The 19359-nt window shown below is 52.1% G+C and overlaps 2 protein-coding genes across 50 annotated transcripts in view; one reads left to right on the top strand and one right to left on the bottom strand.

Annotated features, from left to right (window-relative positions):
* Positions 1-1779: 1779 nt before the first annotated feature.
* Positions 1780-8973, bottom strand: ANAPC13 (anaphase promoting complex subunit 13). 2 transcript variants are annotated; one of them, XM_002716298.6, is made up of 3 exons: positions 7835-8973; positions 6713-6859; positions 1780-2573 (listed from the first exon to the last, which is right to left on the bottom strand). In XM_002716298.6, the coding sequence occupies exons 2-3, from the start codon at positions 6809-6811 to the stop codon at positions 2448-2450; spliced, it is 225 nt and encodes a 74-aa protein (XP_002716344.1). In that variant the 5' UTR covers positions 6812-6859; positions 7835-8973; the 3' UTR covers positions 1780-2447. The 2 variants fall into 2 exon arrangements, with proteins under 2 accessions (XP_002716344.1, XP_008264432.1); XM_008266210.5 differs by having other exon boundaries at positions 8899-8973.
* The window catches only part of CEP63 (centrosomal protein 63), a 47875-nt gene continuing 37265 nt past the window's right edge, over positions 8750-19359 (top strand). For 11 of the 48 annotated variants that reach the window (XR_016232810.1, XR_016232800.1, XR_016232804.1 and 8 more), the window contains exons 1-3: positions 8988-9125; positions 16174-16242; positions 17805-17982. Coding sequence is in view for 28 of the 48 variants with exons in the window: in XM_089331167.1 (XP_089187293.1) it covers positions 16199-16242; positions 17805-17982 (222 nt within the window). In the remaining 20 variants the exon portion in view is untranslated. Of the gene's footprint in view, positions 9394-11002; positions 11041-16173; positions 16243-17804; positions 17983-19359 lie in introns of all 48 variants that reach the window. The other 37 variants (XR_016232811.1, XR_016232808.1, XM_089331168.1 and 34 more) reach the window with 15 other exon arrangements.

Here is a 19359-nt window from a genome sequence, read left to right as displayed (position 1 = left end):
CCCATTCCGCATGGCAGCAGAAGCGGAATCTGTGCTCACTGGGGCGTCCTTGGCCGTTCTTAGGGTCTCGAAAAGCATTCGGGATACTCACAAATGACCAGGAAAACGGGCCAAGATCTCTGGTCTTCAGTTCATCTTGGGCCACTGTGGCTATCTTCACTGGCAAGCCTTGAAGAAGGTGGCTCCAGGACTTGGACTTGGGGGTCACTGCTGAAGCTGGGCAACTCACTGTTGAGGTTCAGGCCTCCTCCTGGGCACCCAACAGCCCATGGGCCTCTATAGCCCATCTCCCTGGTACACAGCTTTCCCCTGCACCCAGGAGGTTCTGGCTTCCCCTTTCCCCCCACCTCGTCCCCCGCTTCCTGGACAGGAGGCTGGGTTGTTTCTGAGCGTGTCTGCTTCCTGCTGTGCAGAGAGAAACCCAAAGGACCTGGCCACTCTCATGCGGAGCGGGGAAACACTGATAAAACAAGGATCTTGGGTTCGCATGAGAAAAGCCACAAGGTCTCCGCCTGACTGTCCAACATAAAGCAGGTCCCCTCAGTCACGTGCCCCCATGCCCTCAGGAGATGCTCTTGGTACCCCTTCCCCAGCTACCGGGTAACGCAGGCACTCCGGCAACATCCGGGAGGTTCCGCTCTCCCTGACAGAGGGCGGGACTAAGCCAAGGGCTGACCATTCGCATGGGGACGAGGGCCGAGTAGCCCCTCGCCTCACCTTGGGAAGGCCCTTGGTGCGATGGCGATGCAGGGCTCCTGGGCCATCAGCCTGAGGCCAGCCCTCAGCTGAAGACACAGCTTCACCTGGCTTCTACCCTGCTCCAGCTGAACCCCCTCCAGGGATCCCGAGAGCACCCCCTCTGCCAGTGACCTGTGCCAGAAACTGTGCCTCGGCCTTTGCAGTCACATTCTCCAGGTCTCACCGCGTTGTAAGTCATGATGGAGCAACACGCATGCTCCGGCCTGGACTGCGGGCAGGAGCCACGGCCCGCGGGGCCGCCCAGCCTCCCTCTGCAGGCAAGCTCCTCCTCGGGGGTTCTGCTCCATGTGGTTGACGCAGGCCACCCACCAGCGGCCTGCACCTCTGCCCACATCCCGCAAGCCCCAGCAGACAGCATCTGCCTGGCCACCAGGTTGGGGACCTGGTTCTTGACATAATGAGCTATGGCTGCAGAGTACTGTGGTCCATACACTTGATCAATGAGGCCGCTCCTGGGGATGACAGGGCATCATAAACTAAGTAAACAAACGACACCGCTACAGGCGTCATGTTCTGACAGCTGAAACCCAGCGAACTCGCATGTGTTACTGGTCTACCAGTATTCCAGGGAGAGGCCAGGCTGCAGGACCCAGCGATGCTCGCAAAGTTCCTGCATCTGAACGCCTCAGACATCACAGACCAGAGAGGCTGCAGGGAAGACCTCATTCAGTGAGACGAGAGTGAAGATTTTCTAGATATCTCACTTTTCTGGAAGACTCTTCTCTCGCTATACAATTTTCTTCCTAAACACCGTGATTCCCTTCTCTACTCTCTTTGGTTCCAGAAGGGACTGGCGGCCTGGGATCTATATTCTGAAGAATGATTCCTAGTTAGGACCACAGCCCAGGGGGAAGAGGTGCCCTGGCTGTTTGGGTGCCTGGATAGTTGGTGTGTGTTTCTGGCTGACACCTTAAGATCACCTCATTCGTGCTGTGATGTACTGCTTCCTCCTAATGCCAGACAAACACCCAGGGAAGAAAGGATGCGCAGAGATAACTCCAAGAGGCAAATATACACGAGTGTGTTTTGCAAAGTGTTTACTGAAACAAGCGGTTAGCTAAATCCTGACGTGAGGGTGCTCCGGTTCCATGTGAAAGGGCTTAGGGAAATGAAGATATGCCATTATTATTAGATACGATTCGTGGTCCACCTAGCTGAAGGTTCTTCCCAGCAGCACCAAAGGAAGCTGTAGGGGAAGAGACACTTTTTAAATCTGTAAATTAATCCAAAATCTGCAAACGGCACGGGGGAGCTCTGGCGTCACAGTGCCCAGGGCACGAGAGATCTGTGTAGCCCTAACAGCTACAGACCAAGTGCCCTCAGAGCACCTCTGCAAGTGGGGAACCAGGAGTTCGGAGCGGTCCGAGGCCTGCTCCCTCCTTTCCTCTTCGGCATTTTCAATCACCCGCGTCACAGGAACTGTCTAAGTGGCTGGGAGTGTGGCGCTTTGACGGTGAAGCGAAGCCAGAAAGGTAAACGCTGAAGCAACCATGTTCAAACTCGGGTGAGCGACGGCAGAGCTCCAGGGGTACGGAGCCAGACCGTCTGCGCTCCCGAGACGTGCGCTGCCACAGGCCAGGCGGGCACGCGGCTCGGAGCGCTGGTTTCCCACCAGTCTGACTCAGGAGGTTAAGAGACGTTTCCTGTGTATGTATTCTCAAAACACCCGTGGTGAGAGAGGCGGGGCGTCAGTTCCCGACGGGGGGCACGTTCTCGTGCAGGTACTGCAGGGCCAGGTCTGTCCACTTCATTTCTTGTTCTTTGACAGACTCCGTGGTGCCGCCGTTGTCCTGCTCGGGTTCAGGCAGCTCGTTCTGCAAAGGCACAGTGCACACTCAGAGCAGGCACACCTTCCGCGGCGACTCCTTTAAAACCGTATACAGTTTTCACTTTGTTTGTGGGGGAGGGAAGGAGAGACAGAGACGGAGGGGGATATGGGGGAGGCGGGGGGAGATATCTTCCATCTGCTGGTTCACTCTCCATATGCTCACACCAACCAGGGCTGGGCTGGGCTGAGCCAGGAACTCAATGACCGCAAGTACTTGAGCCATCGGCCGCTGCTTCCCAGGGTGTGCAACAGCAGGAAGCCGGATCAGAAGTGGAGCTGGGTCTCGAAGCAGGCACTCCGCTATGAGATGCTGCATGCGAAACAGCAACTTTAACCTGCTGCAGCAAGTGCCCACCCTGCATTAACTTCTTAAACCCAAAGAGCACTGAGAAGTAAAAGCTACAGGAGCCTAGGCAAAGGCAACCCACTGTTACGTGTATTCCAAAGGTGTTAAGGGGAACAGATGTGGGGAAAACATCGGGAGCACGGCTCAGACCTGGCCCGCCTCTCTTCAGCAGGGCCCAGTGGGCACCGTGACTTGGGCAGGAGGGCTAGGGACACAGGCTTTGGCAGGCAACCAGGATCCACGCCACAACCCTGCATGTGCTGGGTTCCCTGGGCAGCGCAGCAAAGCCTCAGGTACCTGTGCCCTCCCTGGCCAACGGGAGAAAGCAGCGGCCCCGTCTCAGAGGATGGAAGAAGCACTGGACACCAGTGCTCAGCATCATGCGGGGCACCCAGAGCTCACACCTGCCCTTGTCCTTAGTGCTGAGGGACTCTGCCAGGAACCAACAGGAGGGGTTTTGGGGGAGAGTATGGTTTAAAATACCAGTTTTGCCGGCATGCTCCCTCCACACATGAAGTGTATCCAGGGGTATGCACTGCGGTGCAGGGAGCCGAGCTGCTTAGGGGTATCCCACACAGGAGAGCTAGGGACTGAGTCCCGCCTCCACGTCCAATCCCGTATCCTGCTAATGCACCTGGGAGCTGGCAGACGGTGCCAAGTAACTGGGAGAAGTGCATGGAGTTTCTGGCTTTGGCTTTGGCCTGGCCCAGGCCTGGATGTTGTAGTAAACCAGCAGATGGAAGATTTTTCCCTCTTTCTGTCTCCTCTGCCTTTCACATAAAAAATAAATAAATCTTAAACTATCCCCAAACTATTCTGCATCCAGCAGGCCTGTATTACAATGAAGAGGTGGGTGTATGTGTGTAGGGGTAGGGAGGTGTGGAGGAACTGAAAATCTAACAAAATGAGTAAGACCTCCCCCTAGTGGACGAGCAGAGCAACACAAAACACAGCCAACACCGAGTCACAACTCACCAGCAGGGAGCTTCCCACAAGGCTAAGTCCCTGCGCCACACTTTAGCAGAACCTGGGACTGTTTCCTAATATTTAAATCTAAATTTATCAGCACAGAAACTGCTCTGTATCAGAGTTCACTGATACTCATTTTTTTTTTTTTGCAATGATCTGAACTTACCCTTACGATTTCCTACTGGATTCCAACTTGCAATAAATATGTGAACAGAAAACACTTCAAAATTATGCCCCATAAATATTAATGTATAAATACACTGGCACTTGAATGAGTGTAAACGCATCTGAAGCACATTCATCTCGCTGTACAGATGTAAGATCAAGATTTAAATGCACAGATTGAAGAGGCCATTATTTCTGAAAAAGCAGTAACAGGAGCGCTCAACTTAGAAACACAGCCTGGTCCTCAAGCTGCTTAGAGATGACGATGAATGCAAAGGCCCTCGGCTAATACTGATTTGGAGGAGGCTGACTTTGCCTCGTTTCTCTGCACTGGTGGAGTGCTTTCTAGACGGCCCATGTGCCAGAGAAGCGCAGAAGTAACGCAGGGGTGGGCAGTGGGCGCAGACCCAGCTGGGGACGCCGACATCCTGTACAGGTGGGCCTGGGTTCAGGGCTGCCTCCTCCACTTCCCATCCAGCTGCCTGCGGATGTGGCCCTGCGAGGCGGGTGACCACGGCCTGGGTGCTTGGGTCCCTCCCACCCATGTGGGGGGCCAATTTGAGTTCCAGGCTTCCGCCAGCCCTGCTTGTTGTGGGCACTTGGAGAGTGAATCTGTCGCTGCCTTTTACACAAAGTAAACATAAACGTAAAAGAAAACAAAAATCCCACGGTGGTACCTGCAGCTACTCCTAACAAAACGAAGCGGCCACTTCCCCACCCTGTGTCTGGAATGGGCACGCCATGTCCTTCGGGCCACGTGATACAACCGTGAGCAAGCAGGCCAGATCCTGAGCCAGCAGGCTCCTCAGGCTGCCCTGGGTGCCCGAGACTGAGCTGAGCCATCTGGACTAGTCTGCTGGGTCAGGAGAGACCACGGCCACTCCACCGACAGCCTGCTGACGGCCGGACACGTGACACTGGCCTGGATCTCCCAAGCACATCCTGGAAGCCCACAGCCCTGGCCAGCTGAGCCACAAAGTCGTGAGGTGCCGGCTGCTGTCTGGAGCTACCAGGCTTCGACGTGCTTTGTTAGGCAGCAAGCGCTAACGTACACGGATGCCGCTTTAAGACAAGACCGGGGAAGGGCCTGGTCAGCAGCAAGACCAGGTCACCACCTGAAGCCAGCAGGGAAAGGCCGGTCTCCCCCACCACAGACGGTGCCATAAGCACCTCCGGGATCCGCAAGCCCACTCCACTTCCCTGGCCTTGTTAGGCCCTCCTGTCTCGCCGAGACGCCTGTGACGGCCTCCCCTTGGTGACCTGCGCTTTTCTCCACGTCACACCACCTCTAGCAATGCTGCTCAAGTGACTTTCCAAAAGCCGAATCTGAGCGTGGCCGTCTTCAGTCCTGAAGATCATCACTCCTGGATGTCCTAAGGAGAGGTCCAGGCGTGGTGTCCGAGAGGCCTTTCAACACCCAGTCTGGGCCCCGCTTCTCCGCCTGCTAACGTCGCACCACCTCCTACGTCTTTCACAACCCCAGGCCTTTAGCAGCCAGCCCTCGGCGGCAGTGCCCCTGTCAACCCCTGCCAACCTTGGAGTCCTCAGACGTCACGCTCTCCCTGAAGCCACTTCCTGGTCTACCAGGCGGGCAGGCTCCACACAGGTGTACGTGTGGCCTCTCCAGAGCCCTCGGGGGAGGGAGCTGTAGAATACGTTCCCATCCCCGTGGCACGCAGTAGGCTTGCAAGAAATGCTTGTCGCATGAACGAATGAAGGGACAAAGGCTTCCAGACGGGGTGTGGGGCTCCCCAGACGTGCCACGGAGCCGGTCTGTTAGCTAGCAGACTGCACACGCTCGTTCTCTGATCCCACCCCTTCCCTATGAAATGGGCCCGACATCGCCTCTCTTCCGGGGCCTCTCGCAGGGTCAGGGTGAAGGCTGCCTCCAGCCTCAGGCAAAGCATTTCGTAAACACTCGCTGTGATCATCCGTCTGCTCCACTTTTTGACCGATTCCTAAACCTGAACTAAGCGGCTCATTCATGGGACTACTACTACTTCTCACTTAAATCAAAATGCGGGTGAGCTGAACAGTCATTGTTTTGCAAACAGCAGGGAAACAACCTCTAACTCATATTTTCTGAATCGCTCTTCTCAGCATAGTCCCCAGGCCCTGGCCTCCTTGTCCTTGGTAGGCCTGATACACATTTACTTACCTGCGGGCTCAGCTTGTTACGTGCGGCTCAGCTAACACCTGACAGAAGCATTTTCTAGAACTGAGGGCAGAAAACAGTGCCCTCGAAGCCCGCTGGCCCAGTCACTATGAAGACAAGCCAGGCACCTTACGAGTATTTCCCAGGGAACGCAGGACAGGTGCGTGTTCTGGAAACGTCGGCAGCTGACAGGGCCGAGGGAAGCAGGGGCCCCGGTTAGCTTCCATGCGGCTGCTCCTGTCTGTCCGGCACACTTCATTGTCCGGTCTCCCTCCGGCTGTGCTGTGGCAGCCAGAACACGGCTCCGGAGGGTGGCGCCGCAGCCCTGGCAAGACCCCTGGCCGTGCTGGTTACCTCCGCTTTCTGAACCACACTGCTCTGTGGGGCTGAGACGCTCATACGCCCCCGCGGCTCCGACTTCTCTGCCCTCCTGGTACAGCCCCTGGACACCCTGCCTCCAGCCACGGTCCCGGGCCCCATCGCCACCTACCAGCGGTATCGCCACATCCTCGTAAGGCAGCTTGTCTTCCCGCCAAGCGTCGTCGATGAGATCCAAGATCCTTCCATCCCGCTGCACCTCACTGTCCATGTTCCCGTGGCTTTGATCTCGGCGGAGCCGGACGCCAAGGGGTTCCTTCTGAAACGGGACGGCAGGAAAGATGTGGACTTAGCACCAGCACTGCCCAGGCATTCCCGAGCCTCCCGTGAAGGCAGGAAGAGGTCCTCTTCCAGGCGGTCAAGTGACAACTTAAAAACCAGAGTTCCTGCGCCCGGTCAGCCGACAAACGCTGTGCAGTGAGCGCCTCTGGACAGACTCATCCATCCGTCTGCACCTGCCCCGATTCAAACCTCAGCACAGGAGCGCACTGCACGCGCTCAGCTCACACCTTAGGACGTGGCCAGGACAGGCCTGCCGCAAGGCCTCAGGCCAGGGACGGCGAGAGCGTCGGAAAGCTTGCTTCCTTCCTAAAACAGTGGCCCGGCCGAGCTCCGAGAGGGGCACCTCCAGGTGAGCAACTGGGGCATCCCAGGCTGCTCCCCCACTCTGAGACCAGGGTATCTCCATCCCGCCCCCCTCAGCGACCATGGTATCTCCCCACTCCCCCTTCTCAAGGACCATGGTATCTCCCCTCCCATCCCCTCTCCCCATGCTCTTCAGTGAGGATGGTGTCTCCCTGCCCCCTCTCAGGGACCATGGTATACCCCCCTCAGTAACCACGGTATCTCCCCCCCGCCCTTCAGTGACGATGGTGTCTCCCTCCCCCCTCTCAGGGACCATGGTATCTCCCCACTCCCAGCTGCACTCAGTGCACAGATGCCTCCTGCCAGCCTCATTGTCCCCTGAGCAGCTGCAACCTCATGCAGAGGCCTGGCTGGCAGGTTCCCTCATCGCTAGCGTTCCTCCACGTTAATCCCAACGGCCCGCACTCCACTGGACCAAAGGCGCCCTCAGGCCCTCCCGGCATCTGACACTGCGGAGGCGCACACAGAAAACCTCGGCGGGCGGCGGGATCCCACTCCATCCACGGGCCTCTGCTCTCCTAACAGCAAGACGGCTCCTAACCCCTGGACCGTAATTCTACCCGCGTCGGGGTGCGGAGAGGTTTCTAACCTCGGTGAACGGGCAGAACTGCGGCAAAGGCGCTCCTTCCGCTACCAGCAAGCCGCGTGGGGCCCCAAGGCTGGCCCAGGACCACGCGGCGACTCGTTGAAGGAGCCTGTCTTCAGGGCTCCTGAGGCTCAGGTGCAGTTATATGCGGTGCAGTCTGTCCCCTTTGCTGGTTTTCCCAGGCCCTCGCAGAGCCCCCTCCTATAAAAGCTTCCGGAGACCTCGGTCCTGACTCATCCAGACACAAGCGAGCTCAGCTCTGCGGCCCGCGGCTCGGGCACGCCTGTCTGGCTGCAGGTGCAAATCCTGCACCAGGATCCCCCAGCAGGTCTCTTCCACCTGTCCGCAAACACCGCCCGCCCAGTCCCACTCTCCCGCTCTGAAATCCTGCCCCTAGCGCCTCTGCATCAGACCTCGCCTTCCCCGCTGGCCTGCAGTCTGGCGACTTCAGGTGAACCCACTGCATGCAGGGAATGGTGTCCGGGCTAGGTTGCCCCCCGCCCCGGACCCGGACCCCAGACCCAGGACTCAGGATTAAATCACCACCTCTACAGCAAGGCTAGGCTCCGTTCTGCATGCCTCACGGGAACCCCGGCCCTGATCAACAAATTCCCGTCACACCACTCTCCGCACCGGCCAGAGGGCCACCGCTGACCAGTGTGCCAACCAGCCCTACTTGTCCTGGGGGCGCCGTGCCTGGCGCCAACAAGGGAGACAGACAGTGCGTGCCTTCCCTGCGACAGGGGCACGTCTTGTCCATCTCTGTCTCCCAAAGCTTTGTGACTAAGCATTTACACGATCAAAGACAAAACACCACCCCAGCTTTTCTGTGGCGCTACAAATGACCCTCGCAGGCCACCGTACCGGGAAGGCCAACCCACAACCACGGCTTCCGGCCCGAGGCGGGCGCTACCAACTGGGGAAACCAGGAGGGGGAGGTCTGGGGCCGCCACGTCAGGGCCTTCCAGCCCGCCACACTCCAAGGGTGAGGTGAAGGCATCGGCCGCGGCCGCTGCACTCGACCCCGTCACACCAAGACCCGCGCCACGAACGCAGGAAACTCTTACCAGCACCCGGCCCAAAGCAGCAGCGCTTCCTCCCGGCCACACCCCGGCACCACGTGACCCGTTCGCCCGTCTCCCAGATCCCCGGATGTGGGTGAGCCCATTTATGCGCGCGGAGGGGCGGTCCGGGTTGGGGGGGGGGTGAGGCGGCAGTGGGCGGAACGAACGTGTCGGCGGCAGAGGGAGGACGTAAGATCGGCGGCGCCGCGCGTGCGCGGGCCCGTCCCGAGGTAACGACGGGAAGGCCACGGGCGCGCTCGCGGCGGCCGCTGGGTAACCGCCAGTGGGGACCTAGGCCCCTGCGAGGGGCGGGCGTGTCCTGGTCCGGAGGCCCTGGCCAACCTGGTGCCCCCAGCCGCGCGGCCGCATGGCCCGGGACTGGCTTCTGCAGCAGCCCGCCGGCCACCAGGGGCGCCCCTCGGCCTGCCCGCCCACGCCTTGTGGCCCCGCGAAGGCGGCCGTGGCCCAGTCCGCGGTGGCGTGCGGCCCTGCGGGGAGGTCAGCCGTGGCCCGCAGGCCGGCCGGAGGGGGGTCGCGGGCTCGGGCGCCGCTGCGTGGAGTGCTCCCTGCGCGGGGAGGCTGCAGGGTGGCGTCGGCGGGGTTGGAGGAGGCAGGCCGCCCTCGACGTTCATATTCACATAGAAGGAAATGGCTTGGAGCGGTTGCTCAGTAACGCCCTACACGACCAGGCTCCTGGGGCTGGATCTGCGGTGCCCTGGCGGCCCTGGGACAGTGGCGGAAGCTCCTGTTCGTTTAGGGCTGCACGAAGCAGCTTCCCCCGAGCCCAGGGTCGGACCCCCGATGTCGGCTTCAGACGCCCCGCGTTTGCACAGTTTTGCTCCCCGTGTAGTTTGAGTTTACGAAGAGGAAACCAGGAGCGACACGGGCTGCATACTGAATCTTTAACGGATGTAGCTTGGTGATCGAGTCTGTGTTCGCTTGCTCGGAAGGCGGTGCCCTTGGTTTTCCTGCTGAGCTCCTTGCTAGTTAGCAAGGCCCTGAAACTGGAATGGGCTAGAGATGTGTAACCACCTAGACACTGCCCTCTGCAGCCCGTGCGAGTCAAGTTCATAAACTCGCTTCTAAGGGTTGTTTAGGTCGATTAGTCCCCGCGCTCCTCTGTGTGGGCCACTCTCACGGCTACCTTCCTGCTCCGCACGCACGCTGTCGGCTTGCAAAAAGCAACATGGACCTCAAAGTTGCAGGCATTGAATTTCTGGTTTATGTTAGCCCTCCCCTCCGCCCCCAAGAGCTAGGTTGGTTTCTGCAGTTGCACAAAGCCACAGAACTCTCACACCTGTGGAGATCAGAATTCCCTACTGTGGGCCTCCGCGGGGCTCGGGTTTCTTCAGCTGCCCCATCCCTGTGTGTAGTTGATCCCAGGTCTCACCCCGAGATCTCCCTGTGTGCTTGACTGATAGACCTTTTAAATCCTACCTGCAAACGGCTCTCTGGCCTCTTTCTGCTGTTCTACACTGACCTGTTTGCCTCCCGAGGTGTGCTTGGGTCCCCTGGAATTGCACCTCCGCCTAGCCAGCTGCAGCGGGTACGCTGATTAACATGGCAGAGCACACAGTCCAGTTCTGCATTGCATAGTGCTTGGTACAGCTGCAGCTCCTCCCGTGGTTACTGTTTGAACAGTGCAGCTGTAAAATTGTTACATAATTGCAGAAGGTTCTTTTGAACAGCGGTAGAATCTACCTTTTTTTTTGGTGGGGGAGGAGGAAGATTCCATAGGTGATACATTGTACTTCCTATCGCATTCGTTTGCATTATCAGCGAGGAAGGAGTGTCTGAGTTTTGTGACAGACTAAGCCAAGTCTAGTGAGGGTTGAGATGTCAGCCTAATCCGCTCATCGCGAAGTTCCCCCTGGAGCCTCTCTCTCTAATGGTGAAAGCCTTTCATGGATTTAGATCGCCTGCAGCCATTATCGAAGTTTCTGCTTGCAAAGTGGCAGTTTTTCGAAATCTTGCCATTCCTTCAACATGTATTAGCTGGGAGTCTTGTGAGAAAGAACTTGCCCTCGTCAGCCATTTGACTACCCTGAAATAGAGTTTGTACAGGAAAGTCAAGAAAAACTGCTTAATTCTTTCCCTCTATTTTCAGAATACAGTAATGAGTTCGTGGCCTAGCAACCTCCGAAGGTAACCATGAGGGTTTTTGCCTTTTAAAGAAGTGCTGGTCATGCACCTGATAGACTGTAATATAGTTAAGCTGTTTCAGCATATTGTAACCATTATTTTTTAAGTTGGTATCATTTCATCCAACCAGTAGTTGTGATAATTTCCTAGCTTTCTGGTAAAACGTCTTCCTGGCTCTCGTATCTGTTTCTGGTCTCCACCGAGCCTTCGTTCTCATGGGTGGGAGGTGGCATTCAGAGACCCCAGGCTGGGTGGGAGAGGTTTTCTTGTACTTAGTTGGGCATGGGTTCAGTTAGGACTTAGAGTTTTTTGAAAGAAATATACAGGCCTCACATTCTTTGACTGCTCTTTTTCTTGTCATATATTATATATAACGGTTTCCAATTACTAGTACCATTCTCATATTAAGAATAGGATTCCTGAATGGTGCTTACGGTTTCTTCCGCCGTTAGTGATATACAAAGTAAAATTACTGCCTATGAGTCCGTTTTGTCCTGTGGCATCCACTCAGTAGATGAGTTTTTTCGTTTGTTTTGAGACTTGTGACACTGCAGGACACTAGTGTAGCCTTATACAACAAGTAACTATACACAGTCCAGGGCAGCCGAGTGTCCTGTCCCCCCCTCTTGTTCATCACCCCTCCTTGCAGGCTTTGGCTTTACTAATGTTGAGTTTGCCCTTCTGTAAAGAAAGTACCACATGCAAACCCAGACGTGGGCACCTTCCTTTCTTAGAAGGCCTTTCATGGACATATTTTTGTATAATTTTTGCACCTACTTTTTTGTGTCCATTTTCTTTCTGCCTAATACAGCGATCCCCTGTAGATTCCTCCATAGCACATGTAGTGGTTCTGTTTTACAGTTTCAGAATGTTGCACTGGGGATGAAGCTCCCTGAGTAGGTTGATGAGCTTTTGTGGTGTTTCCTACTATGGCACTGGGGTGCCGCCCTTGTTCCTGTTGCTTGGTCATTTTGTTACTGTATCTTTAGGCTAGCTTCCTGGAAGTAGTGTTGTTGGGTCAGTTAGGTAGCCGTCCTAGGCTGTGTCCTGGAGGAGCTGTACCCAGGGCCTGTGTCCCCAAGGCTTTGTCATCAGAGTTGTTGTCAGACTTGACCTTGGAGTTTGCTTGTGGAGGAAGAAGGTAACCAAGTTTGTTTGTCTTAGGATGAGGCTGAGCACCTTTCCTGTGCTGAAGGTCACTTGCGTTTCTTTTGTAAAGTGCTGCCCATTTTTCTTTGGGTTATCTCCTCATAAATTTTCATAAGCGCTTTTTGTCGTTGAGTGATTAACCCATTGTGGCACAGCTCTCAGATCTGGCCGTCAGTTGTCTTAATTTTGCTCTGCATGTTTTTCTTCCTCGTAAAAGTTTACTCACATTTTGCAGTCTTTCCTGTTCTTTCTGGATTTTGAGTCATAGTGTGGAAAGGTTTTTGAAAACTTCGTTTTTATTTTGAAAGATTTCTCGAAGACGTCATCTGCTGATTCCCCCCTCTGTTTCAGCAGAGCCTTTCTGGGAAGTGGTAGAAAATTCTGCTCATTGGTACAGCCGCCGTTTGTCAGCTGTTGTCCCCAGTGTTGGCAAGGCAGGTGGAGAGGGACAGAGCACTTCTGCCCTCCTCTGAACTGGACTTGAGGGTGAGGCACATTCACGCTCTTAGGAGTGCACAGGTGTTCAGCGTTTTAGACCAGGCTATTAACGTTGAAGATCTGCCTACTGCCGTACATCTGCTTGCATCTTTTTTTCCATAAGATATAAAGTGTGTTTTCCCTGCTCCCCAGACTTGGTGAAAAAAACTCGAATTTCCTTTAACCATCCAATTCCAGATTTCACTGATTTAAAACAGCCTTCGCTCCAAAGGAGAGTAGCCATCAGTCAGTCTTGTTTGTTGATGAGTAAGATAGTACCAAATGTAGAGAGAGCTACAGGTTTCCATTCAGCCACAGTAGCAGTTCGTGCCAGTGGCAGATTAGCAAACAGTATTTAATATTATGAACTGCACACAGTGACTCATCGCACAGCACAGGCGAAGAAGAAATCAAGGTGACTGAGTGCATAGATGGGATTGCAGGTCAGATTAGTCAGGAGAAAACCCGTGACGTAGTCGTGAGCAGCTGAGATGACCAGCGTCCACAGGAGAGCGAGGCTTTGCCCTCCCTGACCCTTACCAGTGAGGACGGGGCCTGTGTGGTGGCTGCCCATGCACACACACACAGCAAAGGAGCACAGCACCGCAGTGAGTTTATTTTCCACAGAGGTGTTGCTGGTTCCTCCCTCCCACCCCCATTTTCTTAAACAGGGATCTCTTTGTCTTGGTCTTGGACCGTTACTTTTGTTTGTGAATGGCAATTTTCCTTACCTGGACTGTTTCATTGTTGCGCTGCTGCCGCCTGGTGGCCGTGGTGGTGATGTCACAATTCCGTTTAGCTCTGCTTTTTGCCAAGAAGCGGTATTAAAGGAGTCGCTGATGTATTTGGAGCTCGGGAATACTGTAAAAACACAAAGATCACACACTGGTTGTGACCTGAGAGTCACGCGGCCTGTTCTGACCCCCAGGGCCATGGTTTGTAGTGTGCTGTGGTCAGGTTGTTCAGCCCTTCAGCCTTCAGCTTTCTCAGTGAGTGTCTTTATGAACGTTGTGAAGCTTGAACTAGGGAGTGTGCGAGGCGGAGCAGCTCAGCGCTCAGTGACATAGCCTCTGTTATAAATACTGTTAGTTACAGAATGCCTTCCAGAAAACATTAATGTATTATGTATTACCAAGTACATGAATGTTTAAGACTAATATGACCTAGAGAAGTGTGATTTTACTAGTGATACAATTGAATGACCACAGCAGCGGTCATTCATAGCACTTTGCTACCTGCGGTTGTCAAGTGATGCTACTGACAATGGCAGTGGACATTCATTGGCCTTTGGGACTTCATGCAAAAGCTGGGAGAAACCTTGGAGATTATTGCTTAGGCCTCTAAGTTCATAGATGCAAACACTGAGGCACAAGGGCACTCAAAGCTGGGTAGTTGCAAAAGAGGACCACGCCAGGTCTCCAGATAGAGTGGACCCCGTCTGTCTTCCCAGCTCTCCTGCAAGTGGCCCCAAGAAGGAGTTACGCTGTACTTGGACTCTTGTTTGGAGGAAGGCAGAACAGGTCATGGGCCTTTTCTCTTCAGGTTTCTCTTTGTGTGACGTTGGTGTAGGCTGTGCTTGTTTAATCCTCCTTCCTGGTGTTAGGTGAGCTGCAGTGGCTGCACTGTCCCGGGTTTTCATCAGGGACACCTCGGGCATTCATGTATCACTGTACACTTACCACACTGGGGAACAGTTTTGCTTAATTTTTTTTCTGTCTTATACTGGCCTATTAATTCCTTGAAAAGAACTGTGTCTTTCATTATATAGAGTGGTTAGTACAACACTGAACTGTTTTGAATAAAGGAAGTATATTTTTTACATGAGGCAGAACTTCTCTGCCTTCTAAAAGCTGTAATTCAGAGTTGGGGCTTTGAAGTCCCCAGGAAAAAGAGCAGTTTTCCTGATGACTTGTGGCTTGAGGTGACCAGCATTCTGAAGGTTTGTGGTGAGAACCAGCACATACCACAGGCTGGCGCTTCTGAACTGAAGGGGCTTTCCCTCATACCCACTCTCCATTCTCCATGCTGTGTCTCCCCTTTCATGGCAGTGGGAAAGGTCTTTCATCTGCTGGTTCGCTCCCCAAATGGCTGCAATGGCTGGAGCTGTGCGGATCTGAAGCCAGGAGCCAAGAATTTCCGAGTCTCCCATGCGGTCGCAGGGGCCCAAGGACTCGGGCCATCTTCTACTGTTTTCCCAGACCATAGTAGGGAGCTGGATCAGAAGAGGAGCAGCTGAGACTCCACCTGGTGCCCATATGGGATGCTGGCGCCGCAGGCGGAGGATTAACCTACACTCCACAGCACCAGCCCCTCTAATATCTTTAACAAAGGAAAAAACAAAACAAAACAAAACAAAACAGAGAAAAAGTTACACTTTCCCTCTACCTGTGTGAGCCCAGCTTCTCCCTTTCCCTTGTAAGGCGGTTTGTTTCAGTGTCGCTGCTAGAGTGATTTCCCACCCTCAGAAAACTGGGCGTAGGACACTGGGGTAATGGATCCATCCTGTGCGGACCAGCAGTTTGGAGAATTTAAATTTAAAGGTTTTTCTTTTAGTTGGTCCTACTTTTTTTTTTTTTTTTCCATTTTTTGGTATCCTATTTCTTTAAGATTTTGTAATTCTCATTGTAGAGATCTTTAACGTCCTTGGTTAAGTTTATTCCAAGGCATTTGATTGTTTTTGTGGCTATTGTGAATGGGATTGATCTTAGCAGTTCTTTCTCAGCCGTGGCATTGCCTGTATATACAAAGGCTGTTGATTTTTGTGCATTGATTTTATATCCTGCTACTTTGCCAAACTCTTCTATGAGTTCCAGTAGTCTCTTAGTAGAGTTCTTTGGATCCCCTAATAAAGAATCATATCATCTGCAAAGAGGGATAGTTTGACTTCTTCCTTCCCAATTTGTATCCCTTTAATTTCTTTTTCTTGCCTAATAGCTCTGGCTAAAACTTCCAGAACTATATTGAATAGCAGTGGTGAGAGTGGGCATCCCTGTCTGGTACCAGATCTCAGTGGAAATGCTTCCAACTTTTCCCCCTTTCAATGCCTGTGGGTTTTTCATAAATTGCTTTGATTGTATTGAGGAATGTTCCTTCCATACCCAGTTTGCTTAGGGTTTTCATCATGAAAGTGTGTTGTATTTTATCAAATGCTTTCTCTGCGTCTATTGAGATAATCATATGGTTTTTCTTCTGCAGTCTGTTAATGTGGTGTATCACATTGATTGATTTGCAAACATTGCACCATCCCTGCATGCCAGGGATACATCCCACTTGGTCTGGGTGGATGATCTTTCTGATGTGTTGTTGCATTCTATTGACCAGAATTTTATTGAGGATTTTAGTTGGTCCTAATATTTTTAAGTGGGATCCTTTGCTTCTACAGTCGTATTAAGAAGTGTTATATTTTTTTCCTAGTTATTTTTATGCGTTTTTTTTCACAGTCCTAAGTTGTAAGTTGGAATGTGAGAACTTAAAAATGAATTTTCTCATGATATTTTTTTCCTTTCCTAGTGGCCAAAGCAAAGGAGATTTGGTGATGGAGGCTTTGTTGGAAGGAATGCAAAATCGGGGGCATGGTGGGTAAGTTTGCTTTTGACCTTTGGCTTCTCACTGCCGTTTAGAAGGCGTAGCCAAGCTACGTTCTGGCCTTACTGGTCTTTGCTGGTAAAAGCAGAGGTGTTGAGCAGCCGCCAAGTTGATCTCTGGCACGTTGTGGATGGCGTCTCTGCGCTGCCTGCCTCACCCCAGCAGTGTAAAGCTGGACGCTTTTTCTTTAAAGGTTTGTTTGTTTATTTTTTAAGATTTATTGATTTATTTATTTGAATGGCAATGTTACTAAGAGAGAAAAGGATCTTCCATCCGCTGATTGACCCCCAGGGCTGGGCCAGGCCCAAGCCAGGAGCCAGGAGCTGCATCCAGGTCTCCCATGTGGGTGGCAGAGCCCAAACACTTGGGCCATCCTCCACTGCTTTTCCCAGGCCCTTAGCAGGGAGCTAGATCAGAATTGGAGCAGCCAGGACTCAAAGTGCCACCCACATGGGGTGCTGGCATCACAGGTGGCAGCTTAACCTGCTGAGCCACAACCCCAGCGCCAAGCTGGATCCTTTCATTCCACTTGGAGTTTTCGACGTGAAAAAGCAAAAGGGCAGAGGTTTTGTGATACTGAGAACAAGTGATTTTTTTTTTAAAGATTTATTTATTTATTTGAGAGAGTGAGAGAGAGAGAGAGAGAGGTGTCTTCCGTCAGCTGGTTCACTCCCCAATTGGCTGCACTGGCCAGAGTTGTGCTGATCTGAAGCCAGGGGCCAGGAGCTTCTTCCTGGTCTCCCATGTGGGTGCAGGGGCTCAAGGACTTGGGCCATCCTCCACTGCTTTCCCAGGCCATAGCAGAGAGCTGGATTGGAAGTGGAGCAACTGGGACTTGAACCTGCGCCCATAGGGGATGCTGGCACTGCAGAGGGCGGCTTTACCTGCTACACCACAGCGCCGGCCCCTGAACAAGTGCTTTTTAAAAGAAGTATGCAGGGCTTAGTAGTTAGAGCTTTCTAGCTATTCCTGGAAGCATCTTGAGTCTACTACATCTGTGTCCACCTCTGTTTCCATCTCTGCAACATCTGGTTCTTCCAAGAGCGTGAGTAAGTTTACAATCCTAAGGTAAGGTGCAGTAGGTTTCTAAGAGTAAGGTGGGAATAAAGCTGGCCCATGGAGAGTTTTCTTACAATAGCTCTCAAACTGTCTTATCATTTTCCTGTATGACAGCTGGCTTGCTTCCAAGGCTTTTTATCACAGCCAGGTGAGAACATGATGTTAAGGCTTGCCTCTGTTCTAAAAGCTTCCCTAAAATGTTACAGAAGGGGTCGTTGTAAGTTATGGGAGTCTCACTCCATCAGCCACAGTCTTGTGCTTGACTGAACAGCTTGGCTTTGGGTTGCCTGTTAGAGACAAATGAAGTGTCTATGGAGTAAATAGTCATCGGAACATGGGCCAAAGCCAGAGCCCGGATGTGCTGTTTGCTTCTGGTCACTGGTTGGTTGGAGTTGTTCCACTTCAGGTAACTTTATCTTGGCAGCATTTTTACATGTGAAAAATGAGAAACCATTTGGACGTATGTTCTGGGTTATAAGTTGCCTTGTCTTACTTAGGGGGTTTTTGACATCGTGTGAAGCAGAACTACAAGAGCTCATGAAACAGATCGACATCATGGTGGCTCATAAAAAATCAGAGTGGGAAGGGCAGACTCACGCTCTGGAAACTTGCTTGGACATCCGTGAGCAGGAGCTCAAGACTCTCAGGGGCCAGTTGGAAATGAAACACAAGGAGGTAAAGCTGTTGGTTTTCTCTCCCTTTTGATATTTTGACCTTGCTTCTATATTAAACATGTTTCTTAAATATGTGTTGAAGAAAGCACTGTGTACTAAGTTAGTTTATTGCTTTTAATTGAAATTCTGATGGTTTATTTTAGAAGAAAATTCCAAAGTGAAAATGTATGAGACCATAAATACCTATTTCAAAGAGTATGTGAAAGGGCATCACGTGCTCTCTGTGTGACCTGCGTGTGTTACATGTCCTTATTCCCATTCACTGGATCTAATGGAAGTTGTTTTTGGCCTGGTTGCACGGCTGGTATAAAAAAACTTAAGCTCCGAATGCAACAATTTGCTTCTTTTGCTTATATTTAAAACAACACTAGAAAGACTTTAATTTTTTTTCCTTGTTGAAAAGTAGGGAAAAAGAAAGAAAAGAAAAGGAACTTTTGATATTGGTAATTTTGGGGAAAAGTTTAATACTATTTTCTGATTTGTTTCTCATCATTTATCTGTACAATAGCAAGATGTACAAAAGCAGGAAGCAGTTACAAGTGCAAGAGATGCCTCTAAATTTCTTGCATGAATGTGCATCTCAGAAGGATTGAAGAGTTGTAGGGAAACATGGGTCCCAAGCTGTGGATTTTCCTGCTGGTGGGATCACTGCTCTTTAGGGCTGTTATCCTCTTATTCAGGAATGTTTCCATAAGCGGTACACATTGAGAGTGTGATTGGTTGGTGACACTTACCAAAAGTAATTTAGAAATGCTTTATATAGAGGCCTGTGCTGTGATGTAGCAGATAAAGCCACCACCTGCACTACTGGCATCCCATTTGGGCGCCGGTTCAGGTCCTGACTGCTCCACTTCTGATCCAGCTCCCTGCTAATGTGCCTGGGAAAGCAGTAGAGGATGGCCCCTGCACCTACGTGGGAGACCGGAAGAAGCTCCTGACTCCTGGTTTTGGACTGGCCCACCTCCAGCTTTTGTGGCTATTTGGGAAGTGAGCCAGCTGATGGAAGATTGATCTCTCTCCCTCTCTCTCCACCTCTGCCTTTGCCTCTCTGTAACTCTGCCTTTCAAATAAATAAATATATCTTTAAAAATTGTTTTATATAGCAAGGAAAGGGTGGAGTCAATAAAACTCCTTTTGTGCTTGCCAAGAGACTTTTAATGGTTTACAATTTGCACTTTGAGTTAAAGCAGTACACAATAATATTGGCCATATCAAATTCAGTTTTATGCCAATGCCATTTACTAAACGGAATTTATATTAAAATTTAGCTGAATCTTTGTATTTTAAATTACATCTTACACAAAGATATAGAGGATGGATTTTTCTTTTTTAAGATTTATTTTTATTTATTTAAAAGGCAGAGTTAGAGAGGTAGAAA

This window comes from Oryctolagus cuniculus, chromosome 4 (assembly GCF_051225735.1).
Source record: "Oryctolagus cuniculus isolate XC-2025 breed Fujian yellow rabbit chromosome 4, ASM5122573v1, whole genome shotgun sequence".
NCBI classification, from domain to species: domain Eukaryota; kingdom Metazoa; phylum Chordata; class Mammalia; order Lagomorpha; family Leporidae; genus Oryctolagus; species Oryctolagus cuniculus.
This window is presented reverse-complemented; position numbering and strand designations above follow the sequence as displayed.